This window comes from Nesoenas mayeri (genome assembly GCF_963082525.1).
Source record: "Nesoenas mayeri genome assembly, chromosome: 2".
Taxonomy (NCBI): Eukaryota; Metazoa; Chordata; class Aves; order Columbiformes; family Columbidae; genus Nesoenas; species Nesoenas mayeri.
The window spans coordinates 95,425,919-95,451,859 of record NC_137543.1 but is presented as its reverse complement, the minus strand read 5'-3'; the positions used below and the strand labels follow the sequence as shown (position 1 = coordinate 95,451,859).

At 42.1% G+C, this 25,941-nt stretch overlaps 1 protein-coding gene across 3 annotated transcripts in view; it reads left to right on the top strand.

Annotated features, from left to right (window-relative positions):
- JARID2 (jumonji and AT-rich interaction domain containing 2) overlaps positions 1 to 25,941 on the top strand; it is a 227,607-nt gene that overhangs the window by 134,993 nt on the left and 66,673 nt on the right. For all 3 annotated transcript variants that reach the window (XM_080338858.1, XM_080338860.1, XM_080338859.1), the window contains exon 4: positions 24,533 to 24,702. In XM_080338858.1, coding sequence (XP_080194984.1) covers positions 24,533 to 24,702 — 170 coding nt within the window. The remainder of the gene's footprint in view (positions 1 to 24,532; positions 24,703 to 25,941) is intronic.

Below are 25,941 nucleotides of genomic sequence, written 5' to 3'. Positions count from 1 at the left end.
CTTCTGCTCATTCAGTGAAACTGGTCGTCTGGGTGTTAGTGTTGTTAGGAGTCTGATCAAAGCAGATGTCATCCCAAGTAGGGAGTGGGCCTCAAGTCTCCCGGGTGGATGCGAGAGGTCTAGGGTCAGAAACAGGATAGTCTTTGTCATCAGCATTGTTGCTTAAGAGTGTGTTTTCTAGCTCTGCACTGAATCTGAAAAGCATCGATCCTTATTACTGCAAATCTCTTATCTGGAATCCTCTCACATCTCTTGTGTTGATATAAAAATCACAGGCATTTTACATATATGGTCTAGTTTGTACTGGTGTATTGCTTTTCCTTTCTTTTCCTCCATTTGCTGCATCAAGTAGCACAGGATTTCCTGAGGGAAGCTAATTTTTTCTTCTTCTTAACCTGAACATCTGTATTTTTACTATTTTAATGGTATGTTTATTGTTAAATAATTTGTACAGTAATGTCCATGTCATCATTATGTTTTGTTTTTATGCTTTCCTTCTTTGCTTTTCTCTCTTGTTGTTTGTTCTTGGCTCTGATTAAATAAACTAAAGCTTAAGGGATCATTTACCATGTGGCAAATTATCTGCAACTTTTCCCACCCCTCCTCAGTTGTATTACAGTCTATTTCCTTCTTTCAGCTTTCAAACAAGTTCTCCCCTGAGTTTCATAGTGGGTAGTTACTATGGAGATGACTGTCCACTCTTCCTCTTGTTCTCCCTTGTCCTGCTCCTTTTCTGGAGCTCCTGCAGCTGTTATTTATCTTTTCAATAAAGTAAGTAGATTTTGTGCAGGCCTCGTTTCTAATATCTCCTCTATTGCAACAAGTAATTTGCCTGCAATGCTTTCAGTTTCATGAAATCCTGTAGATACTTGTTTATATGAATGAAAAATCTGAGGTATGAATCAGAGTGCCAGGAGATGCCTAGTTAACAGGGTCACTCCTGGAGCTATTATCTGATTTGATCTTTCTTCACAGTTGAAGAGCTGTTCATTGGAGTCATAATCCTGCAAAATGAATTAACTGGTAATGTGTGTGTGTATATGTATGCTGAGTGTCTAGGATGACTTTTAGAATTTATTTATTTTAAAATGGCAGCTTTTGGAATTCAATGTAAACATATTCTGGTGCTAGTTAAAATTTGTCTGATGAAGAAGTGAAAACCGAGACAACACATCGTTAGCCTTTTAAGTCTGAGAGGCTTTTCTTTGCACCTCATCATAATTTTGATTGCTCTTTAGACAGCTTTATATGTTCCAGCTTTAACAGAGAAATGTGGATGTTTGAGTTGTCAACTGTTCTGCCACAGACAGGATATTTTTCCTTTGCACGTGTGCTGTTTTGTTTCTGAATCCCTTTTCTTGGAGAAGTGTTGTTTCACTTGGTGGCAGTGGTTTGGTGGCAGTGGTTGTTGAGTGACTTAGAGGTTGGAAGTGTGCTCTCCAAGAAGTTTTATTTCAACTACCTGGCCGAGGGGGAATCCCAACTAGAAAGCCGGTGTAGCTGCACTGCTGTTTTGATAAATGTTGGTTTCTTAAAGTAGCAGCATCTTCAGAGGTTTTCCATTTTCCTCATGGAGCTCTTGCCCTAGGTAATTATGTACTGTGATGTTGCACTGTTTTCCTTTGGCCTGCTGAGCATTGTCACAGAATCATGGAATCATTTCAGTTGGAAGCGACTCTCAGGACCATCAAGTCCAACCATAACCTAACTAGCACTAAACCATGTCCCTAAGAACCTCGTCTAAAAGCCTTTTAAACACCTCCAGCAAGGGTGACTCCACCACTTCCCATCTGTGACTTTCCACAGTCAGAAGCTTACTGAGAGGTCCCTATGTTTTACGACTGGATAAATACCCTACCTTGGGCTGTTGGTCAGATAATGCAAATCACTTTGCCTTCTTTTGAGAGCATTGGGTTGAAATTACAGCCCAACAGCTTGCTACAAAGCAAGGGGATAAGTGATAAGGAGGCATGTACTTCCCCCGACCTGATTTGGGGTGGCTCTGGCATGGTTTGCCATCTAGCAAAAGCCAAGGCAGATGGTTTTCTGCTCGGTTAGTGGGACTGGTCCTGGGGACAGACCCCTTTGGCACCTCATGAAGTGCAGTGGACGTGGCCATGGGGAGAAAGATGAAGAAGAGGAGCATCAGCGCTTCCCCCTCTGGAAGGTGGCAGGCTGCCACAACTGGCTTGGCCCTCCAGAGTGATATTGCTCTTGAGTTTCTTCTAAGTGAGCAAACACCTCCTCTCTTTTTGTTGTTCCTCTTTCCTGGTGAGGTGAGGGAAAGACTCTGAAGCCCTTCACTTTCTGTATTCTGTGCTCTTTTATTATGCTGTAGATTATTCCTGGCCCTGTGACAATTTGTTCTGCAAGTTGTCAAGCAAAATGTGTATTTAAAAATAAATTACTCTAAAATTTTAATCAACTCTTTTTTTAGAAGGGAGTCTCATGTTTTTCTTTTGCATACGTCTAGTTTGCTGTGAAAGTGAGCAGCTGGGACTTTCTTGATTACTTCTATTTTTAGTGTCATCTTCTTTACACCTGCACATTGAAAATCATGAAGTTTTCTTAACAGGAATTGAGGAGTCTTTCAAACTGCCTGACTCTTAGGTCAGAAGCCTAAAACCAGTCGGGCCTGCTAGTTGCAGTAACTCAGTGTACTTGGACTTTTTATGTATGTCTTATGCTAGAAAAATTGACCACTGTTGATTTTTCTTGAAATCTAGTTCATCCCACACGGTTGATTCATAAGATAACAAGAAGACAAAGCAGGTGTGGCACAGTTTCCGAGAACCTTGCTTTTATGTCTCTAGGCCTATGAAATCCTCTCCTTACCTGAAAATTAGATTGTAAGTATTGAGTCATACCTGGGCAAATGTTACCATGCAATCAAGGTTGAGTTTTTATTGGTTTAATTTATTTCTGTTATATAGAAATTTCATAGTCAAATTTACTTTTGATACATGTGCTATGGGCCATATCAGTTTAAGAGTATTTAATTGCTTCCAATTGCCACGTGGACTGCAAAATAAACTTTAAAGGTGAATCAGATGAGAAATGGAAAAACAAGGGAGATAGCATTTGAGTAAAGGCCACGCTTTTCTTATCAGGAGAATTAACTGGAGTAATTCAGAAAAAGAACACATGAAAAAAAAGGCTGTTTCTTCCTTGAAGCTTACATTCGCAGGACCCTACTCAAACATGAATTCCAACATTTTTTCTTCTTTGTGCAGTAAAATCACAGTATCTCCTAGTAGCCAAGTGCTGTAGGCACAGGGTACGGAACATGCATATTCAAATTCTTGCACATAACTTAATAACTGTATCTCTCTTCCATCTTCAAAATTAATTGGCAGAGTTTTGAGGAATTTAAGATCAGAGTAATATTTGTTTATTGTTTTGAAGAGTAAAAATATGCCATAGTATGTATTTATATCTGTTTTATTTATATATGTGTCTCTATTTTGGGATTTACGCATTTATGTCTCCACTTCCTTGTTCTGATATTAAATTAACACAGACATTCATAAATAAACAAAAAAGAAATTATCTCCCCGAAGGAGGATTTTGAGAATGCTTTATCAGCACAACTGCATTCAAATCCATTTTTAAATAACAAGAGTTAACTCCTGGATCCACTGAGAGACGGTGCTTATATGTTATTGATTTCAGTGGCATTTTCCTAAGATGTCTGCAGGCTGAAGAATGCTGTAAATTAAGTGCCTCTGCTTTTGACTGCACTTGGAGTAGCCCTGCTTAATATCCTTCTGTTTTTCCAGATTCTTCAGCAAAGAGTCTTGTTTATTTTCCTTTTCAATTATGTTCTTCTACATATGCTGGAATTTTACAGCACACAATGAGCCATCAGAAAGTGATGCCACGTACTCTCTGCCGTGTATTTCCCCGGGATTTTACTGGGCTTGTGTCGGTTTGCTGCCTCTGTTGAGGTTGGTCAGTGTGAACTCTGAGGAATTAAGTGTTTATTGAGCGAAAGGCTGCTGATCTGGGTCTCATGCTTGGTGGGTACTCGATTATTTTAGTTGTAGAGAGAGACGTCCTCTTCACCCACGGGGTTGTGCATTCTGAGCCTTTTGTGCCGAGTGCGTGTTGGTGCTGGAGGTCCCGCATCGCATTGTTTCCTCTGGAGCTGTGATTTATGCACAGGGTTACTAATACAGTGGAAGTACAAAGAGTATGTGTCATTCATAGTAAAAAAGGAATAATCTCTTCTACACATTTTTATTTGCTGTTACAGGGTAATTCAATGAAAGTCGCTCAGATAACAAAAGTTCCCCACGTTTCCTAAACCACGCTGTGTTTCCACTTCTTTCAGTCATAGAAACTTCCCAGTATGGAACGTTAGTCCAAATTACAGTCATTATTTTCAGGTTCTGAGTTGCTTCTTCTTGCATGATAGTTCCCCACCCCCAACTCTGAAACCATCTAGTTTCAGGAAATTTAACTGCTTTAGCTGTTTGTTATACATGTATGTCTCTCATTCTTTGGCGTTATATTCTATCTTAAGATTGCTTTGCTTCTCTGTCAGGTTTTTATGTCCTGTTCACAGGCCTCTGTGAGCCTGGGAAGCAGCTGTATGCTAATCACAGAATCATAGAATGCTAGGGATTGGAAGGGACCTAGGAAGATCATCTAGTCCAATCCCCCTGCTGGAGCAGGAACGCCTAGATGAGGTTACACAGGAAGGCGTCTGGGTGGGTTTTGAATGTCTCCAGAGAAGGAGACTCCACAACCTCCCTGGGCAGCCTGTGCCAATGCTCTGTCACCCTTACTGAGAAGAAGTTTCCTCTCATATTTAAGTGGAACCTCCTGTGTTCCAGTTTGTACCCATTGCCCCTTGTCCTATCATTGGTTGTCACCGAGAAGAGCCTGGCTCCATCCTCGTGACACTCACTCTTTACATATTTATAAACATTAATGAGGTCACCCCTCAGTCTCCTCTTCTCCAAGCTAAAGAGACCCAGCTCCCTCAGCCTTTCCTCATAAGGGAGATGTTCCACTCCCTTCATCATCTTTGCAGCTCTAATATCCCAGTTTCTACAAAACACTGACAGGTCGCCGCTGAAGTACTCAGTCCACTTGCTGTGGGGAAAGGACGTTTCTGGGCTGGGATGGGTGAGAAAGTCAGGGTCTGGGCCTGTTGCTGTTCTTTGTTTTCCTCAGCTCTTGGAGAGGAAGATCCTTTTCCTGAGACAGGGCTCTGATGTTGTTAGAAATGCAGCTCTGTCACATCATTATTTCTAATTTTGTACATGAAAAAGGCAAGTTGAAAGGGAATTCATTAGAAGTTCTTGTTGCTCTGTCTTCTAAAAGGAAGTGTGAATTTAATCTTCATACATACTGTATCTTCATATAGCAATTCTTAAAGGCCCTTTGGGCTGAAGTAAGATTTGACATGAGGACAGGCAACAGTATTTTAGCATCTGGGCAGATTTCCAGGCCCTGATACTGTTGCACTATTTCTGATCTCTCCTGTCCTCTGAATGTGCTTTTTTCTCCAAGACTCTTCTCGCTGCTCAGAAACACATATTTTAGAACTTGATGTTCTCAATGTAAAAAACAAATTGACAGAAACTTCATGTGGAGGCTGGGGCTGACACACACATTCAGGAATCTTTTTTTCTACTACTAAATAGCTTTTGAGTCAGGCACCTTTTTGGGTGGAAAATTATGGGAAGCTTTCTAGCAATGCGATTCCAGAAGAAAAATTAATTTTGCCACCAGTGAGTAGTAGTGCCAGGGTAGTGTGTATGCAGAGATTTGCTTCTCCACTTGCCCCTTCAATATTTTAGAGTTTACTTTAGATATCAAGAAGGCAGGACTTGGAGGGCATGTGTTGAAGATGTAGGGCAGTGTTACTCATGGCATGGGCCCAGATAAAATGTAGGAAGAATAACATATTTTCTTTCCTTCCTAGATTTTTTTCCCCAAATAATAATTAATAAGGGTAGCAAATTCTCTTTTGCTTTTTCCACTCAGGTTCTTGTTCTTAACATAGCATGAAGAGTGTTTTGCTCTTCTGAGGTAACATCTTCTGACAATTTGCTGTAATTTTATATGAAAAGCACCAAACCCTTTAGTTCTTAAACAGAAATCCATTTTCTGTTTGTGTTCCTCTCTGTACTTCTTTAGTGATTGTTAGACAGTCCAGGATGCGTGAATTGGTTGCCGACTTTGTTTTCTTCTTTGTTTGTTCCTTAATCTGCTGTTTCTTTGGAATATCCCAACCTTTTCTACTGAAGTGTTTTTCTGCTAGGTTTTATTCAACAGCATCTGCGTGGTTTCCCAATATGAGCCTTAATGAAAACAAATGTTTACGGCGTTTCCTGAACATTAGGTGAGCTGCTATCTTTAATTACGAAGGGTTTGGAGATGGAGGAGGAAATCCACTGGTCTCATTTGCCTTATTGGCAACAAAGGGTCCTAGGACTGTTTGTGCTCAGCTCATTGAGCTCTCTCTGCTTTGCAGACAAGTGAGATTTTCTGAGCATTTGAATACAGTTTATTCTATCAATTAAAATAGAACAAAAGAAAACCTGTCTCTTACATTGCTTAAATACCTATTAAGCCCCTGAACAGAATACTAATTTAGGTGGTTCTGTATAATGAGCTCTAAATTTCTGAGTCATGTCGGCCATGGAACCTTTTAACGAGGACGTGGAAAACCCCACAGAAAAACTAATGTCAGTCTCAGTTCCTTAATTATTTTAATGAGTGTAGAAATGAAAAGCTCCAAAGCATTGTGTTGCAATGGTTATTTTCCAGATTGAATATCAGAGGGAGGATTTATGAAGATTTTTCAGCTGCACTGCTGGGGTGGATGAAACACGGAGCAAGAAGGTCTGAGCACTGGCAATACCCATTGCCAGCAGCACAGTTCATCAGCTGACAGGCCCTTGAGGGTTCTTCAGTGGAATGAGATGAGATGGCCTTTTGTGTTTCTTCTCCCCCATGCCACCCTTCCTCCCCCCCGCTTCCCGTCCTCCGATGTATGCCAGCACATATAAATCAGAGATGTGTAGCTGGTGCAGAAAGGGGGTGTCACACTACAGGGCTGCACTCTAACAGCTGGATAGGTATGAAAAGGTGATATCTGAGGTGCAAACATGAGAGTTGTTTGCCTCTGGATGGGTGGCACCTTGAGTTCATGTGAATTTTAATTAGGTGATGCAGTGATGCTAGGTACTACCTGCATTTCAAAACATGGATGTTACTTGAATGTAATTTATTTTTCCTTTAATACACCCACAAGTTACTTGATTCCGCTACGCAGGCCCCATAGAAGATGCTGCCAAGTGCACAGTGACAGCTTGTATGCTCCCCGTGCATCACAGAAAGCGCTCTGCTCATTCCTCTGGAAAATGTTATTATACAATGCAGTGCGGCACTTTGCTGTGTCTGCAGGGGGGTCGCCCCTCTGTTAAGAGGGCTGCGCTATCGAGTCGGATATTTTAAAGATAGAATTCTGCATCACTTAATGATACGTGAAACGTAACTTAATGCATTTATCATTGCTTTAAATTTTCCAGCCTCCACACAATGAATGTCCCGCAGTGTGAGCTTCATTTTCTCCTTAACATATATTATTTGTATTATTTGTAAATGTGCTCATTTATACTAGAGAGAGAAAAATAAAGGCAGGGAACCTTGAGATATGCCAGCTAATAAAAGATAAGACAGTTGTATTTTCTGGTAAACAATTAACACAGTAAAACTGGTGATGCTACAGGCATCTTGTGTTATTGATGAAAACAAACTGTTTAACGACATCTGCAGCAACCAGCCCCTGACTAGTGGCATCCCGAAGCCCTCCCGTGCCATGTGTTAGGCAGAAATGCTGAAATTCCCTTTTTGAAAGTTGCAGTTTTTGAAGGGGTGTGTGTGTTTGTTTTTGTTCCCCCTCCTTAAAGTACTTTTCTTTTTTCTCAAAGATTTATCGTTCTTATAGGAAATAAGGGAATAGCTGTTCTTTTATTGGAGATGGTATTAAAAGCAATAGCTATTTCTTTTGGATAGCTGATTATTTTAGCCATCTGAAGTCCCCTTTGATAACACTTACGGTCCACCTGCGCTGCTCTGAAATAGCATTTTGTGTACTGTAAACCCCATCTGCTTCTCCTGAAGAGCTCCTGCACTCTACTGCATCCCACCACTTGACGCAGAAATGACTCGTTTCCCCAGGCCATGCACATCATCTGCCCTATTTATACCACTACGTGCATGGCATTTGTAGACAGATATCTCCCCCATCACCCCCTTTTTTTTTTTTTCCCTGAGATTCTATAAATTCAGGTGCCATAGTTTTTATTTCTTGCCTAGAAGCATGGCAATTTGAGGAAGGGGAGAGTAGCACTTGGCTTTATAGTGGTGTTCAATGATTCATTTAAGTAATGAGGAACCCTGGCTTCTGGTATGTCTCACTCTCCATTGAAGCTGTCTAGATCAGGAAGAATGATGTTCTGGGTCAGCTATAGCTGATCTAAAGACTGTTCCCTCTGCATGATTTTCCTGCACTAAATGGAATGGAGAGCATGGAAATATTGCCAAGAAATACTTGTAGAGTGTTCCCTGGTATCTGCTGAGAGGGAGATGAAGAGTAAGAGCTGTCCTGACTTGTTGCTTGTCCTCTACGACCAACTGTGGTGGGGATTGACAGCACAGATCTCCTCCACTTCTCTTGTCTTGTTGAAGAAGACAGAGCTCACTATCTTTTTTTTTTTTTCTTTCCCCTGACTGGGTTCTACCTTAAAACCTCGTTTCTTCAGGGAAATAATTGTATGTAGTAATCGGCTGCTAAATCCTTCTAAAGGAACTGCTCAGTAAAACTGAGTAGTTTTTGACACTCCTAGTGCTGGCTGAAGATGTGACGACAGCTGCTTTGCTTTGTATCTCAACTTGGAGGGTGATGGCACTCCATGGTTTTCATTTGAGTTTAGAAAACCTTCTTTAAAGGGCTACAGCTGGAAACTTGCTTAAACTTTCAGTTCCCTCAGAGGCATGTTTTGTAGGTATTATGGTGTCTGGTTCACCAATTTGGTAGGATAGGTTCCTTATTAAGTCTGGAGGAGTGTTGAGTTTTGTTTTTTGATTGTTTTTAAAGCTTTTCTTTCCCCTCAGGGAAAGGGAGAGGTATGTAAAATGCAGTTAATTACGATGGTTTATTATCTTATTAAATTATGAAATACCTCCTGTAAGGCTTATTATAGTAATCTAAAAATTGGCTATTCATATTTCTGATCATTGTCTCCAATCCTCACTTTTTATTGCAGATTACACATATACGTATGTGTGCGTGTGTGCGTAGATGCACGTATAAAACATTGAATAAAGTAAAACTTACCAATATAGTTTAATTTGATTCAGCTTAAAGCTTTGTGAACCAGATTGGTTGTGTCATGTTGTCAAGGTCATGGAATGGCTATGAAGAGGGATATTGTTAGTGAGCCAGTTATTTCTGGTATAGCTTCTGATCTTGCAGATTTATGTAACAGTGATGCACGGAAGAGCTGGAACACTTTTAAAGCTGCCTGGCTGCAAGGAGTCCCTGGTGGCTGGGGAGAGCCTTGGTGAATGCACAAAAGTATAGATTAGCACGTTCAGCAAAACTCATACCTGTACTTTGAACCCCATATGAGACCAGGGATGTCTGGTGTGTTTTTAATATTGCCCATGTACGTATTCAAAATATGAAGTTTGAGTCAGTACCTTTACTGAAGTACAGAACTTGAATATTTAGATATGAAATTTTAGCTTAAATTTCTACTTAAGACAAAATCTGCCTCCTTCTGCGTTGGAAAGTCATTAACAGAAAGACAGCAGGTCATGGAGTTAGGTGGGCTGGAATCTAGGATAGCTTTAGAAGTGATTTTTTTATTTACTGATACAGAATCATTCAAGACTTAGTGGTGGTGCTTTGCTGGGATTTCTAGATGACTTATGTTAATTTAACATGAGATGTAGCTTTTAAATTAATGAAGTTAAACTGATGCAAGAGGCTGTATGGACAGGCTGTCTTTTTGATTTATTTGTCAACAAGGCACTGGTTTAACCTACTCTTAACCCATAACAGTCCATGTGGATTTGGACTGATTTAACAAAACTTAATTAAGTTGGGGCAATCTTGTGTTGCCAGCAAGGCCTCAGGAGAAGCATCTCTAGTTCTGCCTTTTGGCATTTTCTTCCCTTGGTAATGGTGTGATAAAAGATGCATTTATTTTATTTGTTGACTTTGTTGACTTAATTCTCACCTTCAAGCTATTAAGGTTTCCTTTAGTGCTAAGGGCAGTCGCTTAACGCAAGCCATTGTGGTTACATTTGTTTGGTATTTTCAACAGTATCCCTAGCTACTGAACCCGTAATTAATATAATTTAAAATACAGAAAAATACTCAAGGGTTTTATGAAATCCTCCCTATATTTGTTTACCTGTGGCTCAGTGGTTGGCTGGGTATAAAAAAGATTGCATATTTTGTCAGATTTCTGCAGTTTTCTAATGAGGCATATTGTCGGCCGTGTTGCCGTTCTCTCCTCAGTCACCTGTTCCTCACAGGATTTCCATTTTATTTTCAGGTAACTTCCACTTTCCTGAACGTGCTGACGGCTCTTTGCAGTCTCTTGCCATTTTTTACTTTCTTTATTGCTCCTGCAATTTTACTTTCTTTATTGCCTGCTTTCTCGTATTGCTCAAGTGCTCTTTCCAATTTCACTTCTTTCGTTCTTTGGTGGGGTTTTGGGTGGCGTTTTCACCGATTGCCTTCCAGATGCATGGCTTTTGAGAGCTAAATGAACTGGTGCCAAGAGTTCATCAAATGTTCACCAGTGGCCACAGCTGAAGCAATTGCCAATTTTTTGCCACTCCTGTGCGGGAGCGCTCTGCCATGACCTATTTATTGCACACTCATGTCGCAAGCTGGGCTCAAGTCCTTATTAGATTTAAACAGGCATGGGTGCACGCATGCGCCCTTTTTCATAGGATTTTAATCTTTCTGCCTGCCCTCCTTTGGTCAACATTTAATTTCAGCCAGGAAAAGGGACAGAAAAGCAAAGTAATTTGCCTGAGGACTCCTAGTAAATCAGTGACTAAACGTTGGCTCAGTGCTGCCAGGGAGGAGAGGCAATGCTGGGAAGCACTGCAGACTTTTGGACCTTTTTGGGCAGTTTTACCAGACTCTGCTTAGTGAGGTTGGGTTTTCCTTGCTGAGGGGCCTGCTGTCATCTCTGGCTGTGGGGGCCGGGGCTGAGTGGATGCTGCCTATGGGCTGTGGCAGAGGCAGTTTTGACTCAGTGAGGTCTGAGAGATGGGCATGGCCAGCTGGAGCAATGGGCGGGAATCTCTCTTGCCAGGAGACCGTGACAAATGCAGATCTGGGAAGTTGAAGCTTACGTATGCAATCTGTTACAGAGGATCAGGTTGCAAATAAAAGCGCTAGGATGCAGCAAGGAGCAAGATGTACACTGGGGCTATCATGTTTGAGGCTCGGTGTTGCAGTTCGTGTTTGAGATGAGGTGTCACTGGTGTGGGGCGGGCTGATGTGTGTGTGTGCGTACATATCTATACAGTGGGAAGTGCCAGGGTAGGTTTGTAATTCAATGCTATAGGAGGAAGGCATTTCGCTGCCTGTCACAAGTGCATGTTGCCAGCAGATTAGAATACCTGAAGATGGTCTCCTCTCTAAGTATTAGAGTGCGGTTAGACTGACAGAGACACCTACTGAACGTGACCCTGAGGTTGTTGCAAGCGTATGTTCCTGGAAATTACACATGATCTGCTCTTGGGGCTGTTCCTTGACTCGTGCTATCAGGTGTCCCCTCAGGCTGAGCCCTGGCATAAGGTACTGGCCGGGCACAGCTGATGAGTGGCAGGCCAGGGCAGGGCACTGACCCCTCAGGGACACTTCCAGAGGAGCCAGAGCATCAGCCGCTGCTGAGCTGGATGCTTTGGCCTTGGAACACTTAGATCAGCAAGTGCTCAGGGTTCCTGTGGCTCGGCTGCATTTGCCACAATCAGTGTAGATGGCATCTAGGACGCCATGCTCTCCTTTCCTGTAAGGTAGGGCTTTGCTTGTGACTGCACAGGGAAGAGTAGGGGGTGATCTGCGCATGGGGGCAGAAGTGCAGGAAGTCAGATCTTGTCATTACTTAAAAAACAAACAAAACTAAACACTAAAGGTTATCATGTGGAGGGAAAAAAAAGAAACCCAGATTTGTCTTCCTTGTTACAAAATCTTCATTGAGACTAGGCTCCTCGTTGCAAAAGGATTGTCAGTGAAGTGGACTGCACACTACACATTTTCCATTCAGATTTTACAGTTCAGTAACTAATGTGTTTCTCAGTGAGCTTAGGGTGATCTTAATGCAAGCTGCTACTGGAAAAGACAGACCTGTTCTTCCTTTCCGTTAGTTCTTGATGCCTTTTTTGTGCCAACACCAGCACTTCTGTCCTTATGAAACCCAATCCAACAAAGAAAAAACATCAACCTCTAGATTAATTTGCAGCTAGATCGACTTCCTCAACCAGCTGATCATGGGGTCTGAGGAGATCTAGTGCTGGCACAAGCTGAAACATGTGGCTGAAGATGAAGGGAGGAACATACACCATGACTTTTTTCTGCAGCAGCCCTTGCTGAAATCTGCTTAAATGAAACTGAGCCCCTCATTTAGGGCGCAAAGATGCAGGTGAGGCAATGCAGTGGTTTTACTGCTCCAGAAAAGTATGTTCCCACTTCCGCCCTCCTGCTCCCATCTGGATGGTGAGTTCCCATCCCTTCCTGGTCTGAGTCCACAGTGGAATGCAGGACTAGAAGGAGTATGACTTTTCCCCTCCACCATCAGCAAGTTCTTAGTTTGTCTGGGTTGTACTATTGAATGTCAGGCATCCTGCTGCTCACATACAACCATATCCTAAAAGTAAGGAGGGTGATAGGGAAGATAAAGCGTTGATAAATCTCACTCTTCCGTGAAAAAAGAGGGACTGTATTTTTGTTGCTTCTAGAAAAATCTGTGGTATGTACACACAGTTGGTGTGTGTATGTGTTTTTATTATAGTTACCTGGTAGCAAAATGAGTTCAATATGCACCTTACGATCTTTTTACTAGAGTTTCCCAAGGCAGGGGCGTGTGACATGCCGCAAGAAACAAGAGAGTATTGAATACTTACTACTGCAGGTAAAGAAAGAAAGTCTGCGGGGAAGGCTATAGATTGTGGTGGCACAGGAATTGTTACCATAGTTTCCATCCATATCATTAGTTCCCAACTACTTTATCTGACATTCAGGAAGAAGAGAAAGGCAGCGTGCTCTGGCAGCCCAGCCAGCCCCCTCTCATGGGATTTAGCAAGCCTCAAAGAAGAGGTGCGGGGTGAACGGCCCCTTTCCTTTTCAGGCCAGTTTGACTGGTAGCAGGATGTGGCATGGCTTGAAAGAAGGCGTGAACAGAGTTACCAGGACAATCGACTGCATCTGCCTGATTGACTCGCAAGAATGGGCTGTTTGACTCCTGGGGAGTTTGCTCCCAAGAGGAACTTAATACAAAAAATCACAGTGGTACAGGAAAAGAGGCCAAATATTGGAGATAGCACCTGCTAAAGTTTGTCTTTCATCTTCAGAATTACATAAGGATAGCATAGGTTTAACATAATGGATTTCTCTCCCCCCCCCTCAGGAGTTCATTTATGTGTTTCTGTTTAGTAATCATTATGGCAGGATGTGATTGATGGGTGTTTTGTAAAAAAGTAATTGCTTCGCTTATCAGAACAAAGTCTGATATAGGACGTCTTGTGTCTTTATTTTTTTTTTCTCACTGTGTGTCTAAACATTGTAGTTTTACAAGAGAAATGTTGAGTCCCTGGTAATAGCCAGATCGTAGAGGAGCCTTGGAAGGGCTGGCCTCATGGGAAGTGCAGATATCTGGTTTCAGGTGTGGTTGAATTGCAAGCTGCAACCTCTGCAAGAGGTTAAAATGCCTGCAACCTACTGACCATGTGACTTTTATCACTTCCTGGCAGCAGATGGAAAATTTTATTCAAATGGTAGGGATTAATGGAGGACTTAATTGAACAGGAAGTTTTTCAGCCACTCAGATGATGGCTAAAATAATCCATACGCTGTTACTTCTGACATCTCTGCCAGATGTAATCTCTGGCTTTCTGGCTAGTGCAAGTTGCTTTTAGGACGAAGGCAAAAGGTTGCAAGAGTTGAGGTATGCATGTTTTTCTAAGATTGGAAAACAAGAATGAAATTATCTGTAAAATAACTTTTTTTTTTTTTAAAAAAACCACAACAATTGTCGAGAAAAGGCTTCTCAAAGCTCTCCTTCAATCACACAGCTTTGATATAGAATCCTCTGGAGTTTTAGCAGTTGGTCAAATTACTAGGGAGGGAGCTGCTGATATGTTTGGTATTATTTGGCATATCATTCACCATTCAGGCTGAATCTACAACCGTTTTGAGGAGGGATATGGAACAAAGAACAGAACTGAATTTATCAGGAACCGGGGTTTTGGGCAGTGCCAGAGGGTGTTGCGTGAGTGGGGAAGCTCTGTCATCTGAACTGTCCTGGTTTTGTTTAATGTCTCCTGGTTGGGAACTGCGAAGCAAACAGGTTTTGCTGATGTCCCTCAGATGTCTGAGAACGCTGAAAATGATACTAGAAGAATACTGAACTTGCAAGGTGTGTGGTGCTAAAAGTAGTTTTGACTTCTGTGTAATTAAGGTGAGGGGAAATGCTCACGTTTTATGAAAATGGGCATATTTTAACATTCTGTAAACTCTGTTCTGTAGGGTGGGAAGTCTTTTTGTAGGACCTGAAAAAAACATCTATGGTAGATAACAAGGTCCCTGTTACATGTAATCCAGTGCAGACAGAAGGCTGATGTTGCAGAGTGGGTGAAGTGAAAGGGGAGATCATTTTACACCACTAGGCTTCCTCACACTGGCTTTACAGAATATCAGGAAGATAGGAAGATTAATTTGCTTTTTCACCTGCAGTGAGTCCAGGCACAGGACGCTGCTGGTTCTTTGCCAGTAGGTGGAGAGCGTGCAAGGGAACTGGTAATTGCATCCTTCTTCCAGTGTGGGAGGTGTTTGTTAGTGTGGCCTTATTTGCCTCCAGTACACGGTTTAATGTGAAAAAATAATTTTATTTTTGTGGTTTTCTCCTTGAAGAGAAGTTTGTCAGGACATAATACTCACTCAGGCATCTGCTAGTGATTATTAAAAAACAAGCAAATGTTGAACGAGTTCCTTAAGTCTTTTTCTGCTGCTGTGGTTTTGCCTTTTAATTTTCTGGCATGTGGTGATGCTCTTCTCTGTGCAACAGCATGGCATAAAATGACAGGCCTAGCCTAACATCACTCCTTGGTGACGCTCTTCCTGCGAAACTTGCTGGTATGGGGTGGTGGGTTTGGCTCAAGCTGAGCAGCAGGGAGTCTTGGGTCACGCTACTAGAGAAGAGGGGGAGCCCCCATTTCTGGATGCAGCAAGAAGTAACTCAAGTCTCCATTTGCCGAGGGCGTCTGTAGGTGTCCGTGCTCGTCTATGCTTGGTAAGCAGCTTGCGGGGCACTCTGGTGAAGAGAACCAAGCAACAGTCAGGGATGAGAGAGGCTGTGAAAGAAGAATGGCTCCAGAGCAGGGCGCGGGAGCAGAAGCAAGCTGTGCACAGGAGGGAGCGCAGGGAGGAGCCAGAAGCTACCAAAGCCAACGGTGCTGCTAAAATAAATGCTTGTCATATGGCACTCAGTACTGATCCGCACTAACACCGTGACTCCTGCTGTAGCTTAGTCACAGAGTCAACTTGTCTTTTATACTATCATAAGCTGTCTCTAGTGAACAGTCTCTATAGCGTGCACAGCCCAAAGAACAGTGAGGAAAGAGATATATCCAAGATACAGCCCCCTCCAAAATGGACTGCTGGAGTACATTCCTGTTTCTTGTCCCTTCTCAGTGGGGATTCTTTTGCATTACTGTGCACATTTGTAGCTTGTGTGAGCGTATCTGACCTGGACCAGCTGAATGCTGTTGGCTGTGGTGGTGAGGGTGTCAGCAATAACCAAGATCTTTAGGAGGTGCGTGTGCTGGACCCACAGTGAAGTGTTTGCAGTGTTGTTGCTGGATTCCCATGTGGACTGATGAATGCAAAGGCTTCGCCTGGGTGGCTTTATGCAACCTGCTACGTGGTTGCAGTGTAGACACAGCGGGAGTACAACCCGTAGCAGTCAAAGGTTAAAGTACCTGTGCCCGTGTTCTTAGAGTAGAAATGAAGCTACTCCAAAATGGGAATTTTTAAGAACTATTGCAGGACAAAGGAAGGGTGGCACCACCTGTCTCCAGTATTCACAAGGATCTCTTCTGCCATCTATTGCCACGTACAGCTCACCACATGCCTGTGTGGAGGAGGAAGAATTCCTGTCTGATCTCAGGTGGGACAACCCTGGAGAAAGTGGATTTAAAAGAGCCATTGACTTGCTGAAATAGATTGTCCAACTCATCCACTTGTAGAGGAATAAGTCCTTGAATCAGGATTTCTGGACAGTCTGCAGGACAGTTGCTGTAGCGTGTTCTGATGACAGAAGCAGCTAATTGTAGGAAAACAGCTTATTGGGGGCTTCTTTCGTCTGCCATCATTTATTATCCTCCCACTGCTCGTATCCTGGGCAGCAGCTGATAAACCCTCCATGGATAAACCCTTGCAATGGACACTGGCACATGAGATGGGTAGAAGTGTTTGAGTATTTCATGGTAATGAATGTACTTAAATCTAAAGCGACCTTTCTCCAGCTGCTGGAGATGCTTGAAGGCAGATGTGTGGTTTCGTAATTATATTATGCTGGGATTGTGCCGTGGTAACTCAGGGTCCTGTTTTGATTTGAGCATGACAAGAGAGTTTGCAACCCTGTGAACAGGGCTGCTGTGATGCCAACGGCATGCGATAAGCATGGGCTGTTCTTGCATCATGTCCAACTAAAACCAGTTGCAGCAGCAGGATGAGAGGAGACCCACGCTCCTGGAGAAAGAAGGGCTGCAAGCTTGACTAATTATGCTTTCTGGTTTTTGGGGTTGTTTCTTGTTTATCTTTGCTTCTGTGTATCCTGAGGTCTATGGAGGGAACTCAAGTTCACACTGGGAAATCCTGCTGCTACATTGGAGTAACATCAAAATTCCCTGGCCAGCATCGATGTTTCAGGACAAAAACTTAAGGCATTTAGTATCCAGTGTGATTCATTCCCCTCAAGGTTATCTAGACCACTGAAACACCTGAACTGCCTGGATCCATAGCTGAAATCTGAATGCAGTGTTAATTTTCTGCAGCTTCTTCTATCCCATCTAGTATGGGTCACAGTCTAGCAGGCAAGGTCCACATCTGCATATCACTGTGGCCACAATATATGTGAGCTGGAGTGTATACAAGGCCCATATATGGTGGCTGTAGTTCTCCAGTTTCTCCACAGTTAATATGGTAGGTGGTGGTTAAACAGTGTCCAGCAGCTTTTTAAAGCTCCCACTTTGCCCAAGGCTGTATTATATGTTGTTTTAAAAGCCAGCTATTCCACTTAGTGGGTATAAGTATCTCTGCTAAACTGCATGAATTGAGGCGGTTTTGGAGACTGCAAATACCTTTTTGTGATCAGTGTGCATGGTCAGGAAAAATAGGGGATTCCAAAATTAACGATAATTTCAGCAGGTTTTTAGCAGGTTTAACTTGCCAGCTTGAGATTGAACTAGTGATTAAGCACATGGGTTATCTCAAGTATCATTCACTACATGTCATTCCCAAGCACCTTTCCATTGTTGCAGGAGAGGAGGTTCTCAGAAGCCAACAAAGGAAAATGTTCATCCATTCATTGTGGCTAAAATTTTAGAGGAAGAAGTGTTATTTATGGAAACATGCCCTGTTAAGCTCAAGAATCAAGGACTGAATGGAGATGGACTTAGTATTTTTCTTTGTGCTTGCTTGAGAATTTAAGGCTGGTTTAAAATCATCTTATTAATTTGGGCCCAATTTTAAACTTTTGGATCACAAAAAGTAAAAAAAAGATTGAGTGAATAAAGGGCTCAGTAAAAATAACTTCTGTGAATTCTTGCATTCAGCCTTACTGGAAGATTTTATTTACTGAAAATGAACCCAGATTCTTCTAATCAGATGACAGGATTAAATAATTATACTCCTACCTGATAATACAGGTCTGTGTTGTGTCTTGAGTTACACGATCTTTTAAATCCTTTTGAAGGAGTTGTGCCTCAGAGCGACCACATGCTTTGCTCTGGTTACCTGCACTTGGCGTCTGTGTGAATGGGGGTGACCAGGCCTCTTACCCTCTAGATCCTTTCTGGTACAAACAGTTGTAGAGACACAATTGATGACTGAATCTCAATTTCTACTACTGCGAACTTGCTGACAGTAGCGACTGAGTTGAAGTGGGCTGCAGATACCACCGATACAGGCGGAAGATACTACCCCAGAAGCTTAGGGGGATGTGGGAGAGGAAATACAGTTCCAAGAGCTCCTTTGTAGGCCTGCTTTCTGCTCCTGGTGTGATGCTGTTTATTCACCTGACGTTGTAGCTTGGGACACAGTGGTTGCAGAGGTCGGTGAATACATACACATAGAAATGCTGCTTAGTACTACCCAAGCTAACACATGCACTTGAGTGTGCTCCAAGGAGAGCCGAGAGTACCTCTGTGTATTCTAAGGGCGTTTTCATGCCCCCCCATTTCTTTGCTTATCCAAGTAATGTTACTTGGGGAAAGAAAAATGGTTGAGTTTTGGCAGTGTTGAGGTAGCTAACTTGTTGGTTTGAATTCTGGAGCCCTGTTCTTGTGAATGTGTGATCCTCTAGAGAAGGTTACTACTTGGAGCGAATGTCTTGTGCTTGTTCTCAGGAGTGAAAGGGTGAAATGTAACTCACCCATGCTTCCCGCTAGCAAATGCACCAGCAATAAGAATTTCCTGGTTGTCCCATGAATAATACCTTCAGCACCAAGTTTTGCATGCTCACCTGGGCTTGCCTAGAAGTGCCTGTCACAAGGTTGATTTTGTTTGAACTAGAAATTACACACTTGATAATCATCTGATCTGTAGCAGACGCCTGGTTATTAAACCTTAAATTATATATAAATATATATATATATTTTAATGAGGGCAGAATTTATCTACAGCCTATCACTTTCAGATATGTTTACCTTTTAATAAACAGAACTGCACACACAAATGAATCTTTGCATACAGGCATGTTGTGTACTAGACTGAGTGTCATGCACTTAAACTGAACACGTAAGTTGTGTATCAGCTCTGATGAGAACAAAAGACACTGCACTTCAGACCTGATCCAGATCAGTAGTAGGGACAGGTAAAACTCAGAGAGAACTATTTTGCCACGTCAGCAAAATGTCATAGTAAGGAAATAAATAGCCCAGGTACACAGCAGAGAGGAGTTTATGGTGATATTAGCAGAGTGATCAGCAGAGAAGCAAAGACCTGTGGGGTAGAGCGCCCATCTGTGCCAGAGCTCTCCTTGTCATGGGTGCTAGTGGCTGGTGGAAGGACAGCCATGATGCTCAACTGTGACTGTAGCTGTATGGGACAGTCAGGTTGAGACAACAACATGGGAAGGGTGTCACAGAACTTACCTGAGCTGTATCTGTGCAAGGACAAACCCCCAAATGGAAAAAAGTAAATACATATTGCATGGAATCTGCTGCCCAGTTTGAGAGGCATAATAATGAAAGAGATCCGGGAACTGCAAAGCTGAACACAGCAATAACATGAAAGCCAAACTCTCCCTATTTAAAGGTATGTTTTGACAGAGGATGGTCCTCAACAGCTAGCCTTAGATCAGGCGCTGAATCTGTATTCCTAACTATCTAAGCAGTGTTCGGTGAAAACTAATGCCAGCTGAATCACTGCTAGTTAGTGGTAGTAATTTTAATGTGATTAAAGTTAATATCTACAAATACATTGCAAAGTCGAAGTAACCAAATACCAACACTGCTTTTCAGAAAGACAGAGGCATAGATTTCTCCGCTTTAGCTTGTAGGCTGCTCGCTTGCAGCTTAGAAAGTGAAAAACACACTGCGTTGAAGTGGGAAATGGGAATTAATCGAGAAACTGTGACACTCAAGCAGGTACTTAGGCTACGGTTCCTATGGAGTTTGGAAATCTGACTCCAGTGGTGCCATTACAAAGAGCATAAACATCAGGCAACAGAAAAGCAGGAAACAACAGAGGTGAAAGTGAAGTTCAAGGAGTAAGTGAAAGGTTGTGAGACCAATCAGCAAGCAAATTTTGTAGTACATAACAAGCAAGAAGTTTTGTGAAAACCTGCAGATTGCTGGAGATTAGAGAATGTTTGAAAAACATAGTTTGTTTTGCGAATCTCTTCCTAATTAAGAAGCTTAGGGGTGAGCACAACCTCTCGACCCCAGAATTCACTATAAATAGATTAGTACAAATGCATATATATTATCAATGCAATTGTGCATATTGTTCTTTGTGTATATTTTATAAAACTTCTGCTTTGCTTTCACTTAGGAGTTATGGAGTGCTAAACTGAAAATAGTGGTATTTTTGTACCGATGTACAACTAAATCTTGCATATTGATAATTTAATAACTGGTTTGTAGAGAATACAGCATGCACTGTATCTATTTACTAAATTTAACACAGACTGGTATTACTATCCTGAGCTTCTCATGGCAAAGATAAGACCGCCTTTGTGTAGTAGGTGTTTTCTTCCTAAATGTATTATTTTCTACAAGCTAAAGGAATGGTGCTAGGATATCTATTTAAAAAGACATTTCTGAAGTATTTTTAGCTAGCACAAACCAATGCTTTGATTAGAAAGAATGCAATTTGCTTAAAACATTCAACTAAAAATAAATTCCAGTGTAAAAAAACTTCAAAAAGTATATTTTGTGTTGGAGAGAAATGTTTTGTAGCCTAGCCTGAGTTTGTACACTCAGGATATTTTTGTTGTGGAGTTTTAGTCTCTGGATGTTATTTGCTGTCTTGGACCTAAACAGTCAGTTCAGCAGAAGAGAAGTGTACCAACAGGAGCTGAGGCTTCCTTGGGCTGAGGCTTTTTTGAACTTTGTGTCAGAGGTAGAAAGAAAATAACATTCTGTTGAGAGAACGTGAATTACTATTTATTTTTAAATAGTCTGGGTATTTCTGGCTGCGTGTTGGGTGTTTGCGTGATGCTTAGATGTGCTACTATTTTGAGTTCTTCCCTCTACCCGTTCAATGAGGACCAAGCAAGCAATTTATTTTGAGGATGCAAACAACATTTTTTTGCAAAGAGCAAAGCCACACTGATGGTGTTATGTGTCTATCACATGCAAAATGTCTTCCTGAGCACTTTTATCACTTCCTTACCTATTCTGTCTTGCTCAGAAGTGGTGTGTGAGTATGACGGGCTGCTACGCTTGATCTGATGTAACCATAGTGGAAGGGGGTACCTCCTTTTTTGGCAGCAGCTTCATGCTTAGATTGGATTAAGTGAAACATTAAACCGTACCCGAAATAATTGGTTTTATGCTTCGAGAGGTTTTCATGGGGGCATCCGAGGTTGTTAAGATGCATACACCGCTTCACAAGGAAACTGTTGCCTGTGTTTTGAAATGCATATGTTTTTCCCTTGCTGGCCCACCTTTGAATCTTGTTACCTTTATATGAAGTTGGAGCAAAGGCTGCTTAAAAGTTTGCCTTTTCTTTCCTAGCCTCGATGCCTCATCTCAATGCGTTGTAGCTATGGAATAGCTGGTTTCTTGCTCATGGCTCACTGTACACCCCCAGGCATTGAGGCAGGAGCCCGTGGAGCAGTTGTTGATCATTGTACAAAACAGTAGTCCTTGCAGAAACCTCAAGGATGCTGCAGTCATAAAAGGGTATAATCTTTCACTAGCATTCATAAATGAAATGAGTGATTCTCACGCCCTGTAACTGCTCAGGGTTTTAATAAAAAAAAAAGGATATTTTGTAAGGAACAGGGCTGTTTTTGTGGCAGTGGTGAGTGCAAGCCAGGCAGGAGGAAAGGAGGCACGGCAAATATCAGCAGAGGTGCTTCAAATTTGTATGCAGGAGAGGAAGCATCTCAGAGACGTTTGACCAGATAACAAGAGGTCTCAGCAGCCTCTCTGGGAAGCGGCAAAGTTCACGGTCGTTGCCTGAAGCTGGGTGGAGGGAAGGTCGGCTGTTTTCACTGTCCTTGCTGAGATGAAGGGCCCCTGGGCAGCAGTGTGCTGCGTAGCAAAGAGCCAGCAGTGCTTCCAGACCAGGCTGCAAGTCCCATGCGAAATGGGGAATCAAAATCAGTGGGGAATTGTTTGTCCCGGGGAAGGGGAGCTAGCAGAATGCCTTTTCAAAGACAGAACAAACCAAAAGTGTTTTCAATTCACTATTTCATTTCATTTCATGCCTGTGCCGAACCTGCAAGTCATTCCCTAATCCCCCTTTCAGTGGTCGTGGTTGTGGAATCCTCCCTGCTATTTATCTTTGATCACATGAGATTTGAGCAGGTAATTTCAGAGATGCAGTGAGTGGATAGCGTATGTTTTCAACAGCCCAGCTGGGGAAGCACATCGATGGGGAAAAATCACTCTGCAGATGAGAGCAGCAGGCAAGGTTGCTTGCTAACCTTTATAGTCTGTTTTTTGGCGAGGGAGCGTGCGTTATGTGTGGAACAGAAGCCAACACAAAGCATTTTATTCTCTGGCTGCATGTGTGGTTTTTGGTGATAGAAATGCAGTGGGTTGAAATTGAAATCCTATTCATCCTGCACGAGAGTCCTCCGTCTGCTTGAAGGAATAGAGCTTTGCAAGGCAATTTGAGTAATTTGGGGGATATACAGGCAGATCTAGACAAGACTTTCATTTTGGAAAGATAATTGTTCACAGATATGAGGAAACAGTCTTTTAGTTCCAGTTCACAAACTATAAGCACCATGATAAAAAAAAAATGCACACAGTATGCTATATTTGCCATTAAGAAGATGAAAATAAGCAGGAAGAATGGCTGGTGCTTTTTGTTATTTGGGATTGAGGGTTGGACAGTGAGGACATGCACAATTTTATGTGGAGTTCAGGGAGAAAATTGCTGATACTACTTTTGTTCTTTTGTCATTGGGGGATGCGTATATACATATACAAACACTGCCGGGATTTTCAATATGTTTTTTTTCTATTCTAGCCACAAAAATAGCAGAATTTTAAAATACAGTAATGAACCTCTTCTTATGCACTGTTTTAAACATCAATGAAAAAGAAAAGGTTTGCCCGTTAGGTGTTTCATTCTCACTGAGCGATAACTGTGCTTTCCTTGAGTCATAACAGTCAAGCCTACTGCAGAGTGACAAGACCTGGCTTTTCCTTCAATGTTATTTGATATGTGTTTCAGTTTGACATTATGTAAATACTCTGCTATTAGGGAAGAAAATGACATAAAATTGCATCCTTTCTCAATGAGGTTTTAAGTTCTTTCAGTAGCTTCTCTCCTTTTTGAAGCTGTAATAAAGATCATAATTAGAATCCCAGTTGCTTAAGTGAGAAATTAGCATGTTCTTAAATGCTGAGCCGAGCCAGATTCCCAGCGACACCCCCTCTGGGTATCTGTCCTGCCCCAAAGTGCTTTCCCTATTACCAAATGGCTTTCTAGACATATTAAAGAAAATCATATTCATTGCCACCTAGCAGTTAATCACAGCCTTCAGATAGGCTTGAAATAATTTGCAGCCTGACTGCCAAAACCACCTGCATCTGTTCCTTGCCCATAGCCGTACCTGGGCATGCTTTAAAACTTACCAGTGTCAGTCCATCACCCAGTACCAGGACTGAGACAAATTCACTCCATGCGTGTCATTCATTCTTACAAATTTCTCACAAATACTACTTAACCCCACTCCAGACCTCCTTGCTTACCATCTTCTAGGATGTGGTCAAGGGAACAAATATCTAATGGATTTTACCTGATATTTTCCATGTCAAAAATATCTTTCCTTGAAGGTTTTGGTTTCTTTTTGTAGAACTGGGCACTAACATAGATACTTTATCTATTAATATGAATTTTACCATGTAAATCAGATTTGAGCAGATTGGAATAAATTAAAACCTTAATGGGGCTAAAATAAGACTCATTTGTAAATTAATTAAAAACAAGAAGCAAAGAACACTAACACTTAAAAAAAAGAGATATTATCATGGTGCAAAATACAGATTTAATTTCCAAATAAGTGAATGGTAAACTGTAATTGTATGATGTGCAAGGAAATACTTGGAACATATGAAACAGTAGTCACAGATTTTATAGTCAAGATGTTCTCTTTCTGGTTTTCCAAATTGTTGCAAAAAATACCAAAGGGTGAAGCAAATAAAATACCGTCTTTGCAATTGACCCAGATTGGGATATTGTATTGGTGGGAGATGGATTGAGCTCTTGCTTTCTTTTTTAAACAGTGGATTTTTATGTTCTGACGTCTTTCCTGCAAATTCTGCCTAACATGCTTCTGATATGCTCTTGTTTCCACAGGCCAAGGCTGCAAGCACAAAGGAAGTTTGCTCAGTCCCAGCCAAACAGTCCCAGCACAACTCCAATAAAGATAGTGGAGCCGTTGTTACCCCCTCCCGCCACTCAGATTTCTGACCTCTCCAAAAGGAAGCCCAAGACAGAAGATTTTCTCACTTTCCTCTGTCTTCGAGGTAGGAGTCTCACAGCAGCCCGGGGGGGGACAGTCTCATTCAAAGAACAAGCTTTAGCACTGCACACTGGCTAGCAGCTAGACAAGTGTGCTGGTGCTGCACTTGAATATATTGTGCACATTTCAATTCTCAGCAATTTGACTGCATCTGCAACAGAAGCGTTCAAGTTCAGGGTTATAAAGACCATAAAATGAGGCCGGTAATAGCGCAAAAGGAGGTTTCTTTTATGCTTAGCACTCTGTTATCCTGAATGGGTTTTTGTCTAGCTCTTGTAAGTCCTCCCCATCCTCCTTTGTTTTGTCTGACGTTTATAGTCAGAAGTCAGAAGCACACTGAAGAAGTGCTTAACTTGCCTGAGTACTTGTTCCTGCAAGAGGAGAAATCTGGTTGGAAATTCCCCTTCTCTACCTACTCGCTGTCCTTTATTGTTCAATCTGAGCGAGGCTTTTCATCTGACAATGGGTGAAGGGGTTGTCGTTGTTCTTAGCTGCCCCAGGAGGTGGATTGTTCCCGTGTTGATAACTGAAACAGGTGAGCTCCACTGGGCATCCCAAGTGCAGATGAGGCATCTGAAGTTATACAGTGAGATGCCTGAATTATCTCACAGTAACAGGTGCCTGAGCCTGGTGGGAGCTGTATGGTGTGTGTCTGTGAGCCTACGTGTCAGACCTGGGCACTTAGCCTGAGATATAGCCGGTGGTCCAGATTAAGCTAAAGATTTTTCTTGGGACTTTCCATGGTCTTCTGTCCCAGGTCATGTAGCGAAGATGACGTCTTTCAGTTTAATCTCCAATTGCCATATTAGCTCTTAAAATTGTTTTTTCTCTTGGCAGACGTCCCCCCTGTCCCTTTAGCTAGTCACTGCTCCATCCTTGATGTTCCAGAACGATGCCTCTTGCTGTTGTCTTGTCCCATTGCCTGCTGAAAGAGTGTACATTTGTTACAGATAGGGCCTTTCTGCATAAGTCTTACCTAGTCGATTGAATCTTTCAAAGCTTGTGCTTAAGTTCCCCTTTCCAATTCTGAGGTCTCTGTTGCATCTGCTGACAGTACTGGTCAGCATCACCCATGGCTTCCAGCTGGGGCTTTCTCACCTTAATGCAGTGGGGTTTGATGTCTCTTTTTCTTCTGTGAGATATTAGGCTAGTGGTAGCTTTAGACTGGTTGCTAATTTCTCTCTTGCCTTGGGTCCAATATGGAGCCTCCGTCCTGTTGGAACTTCTGGTAAAGTGGGTGGGT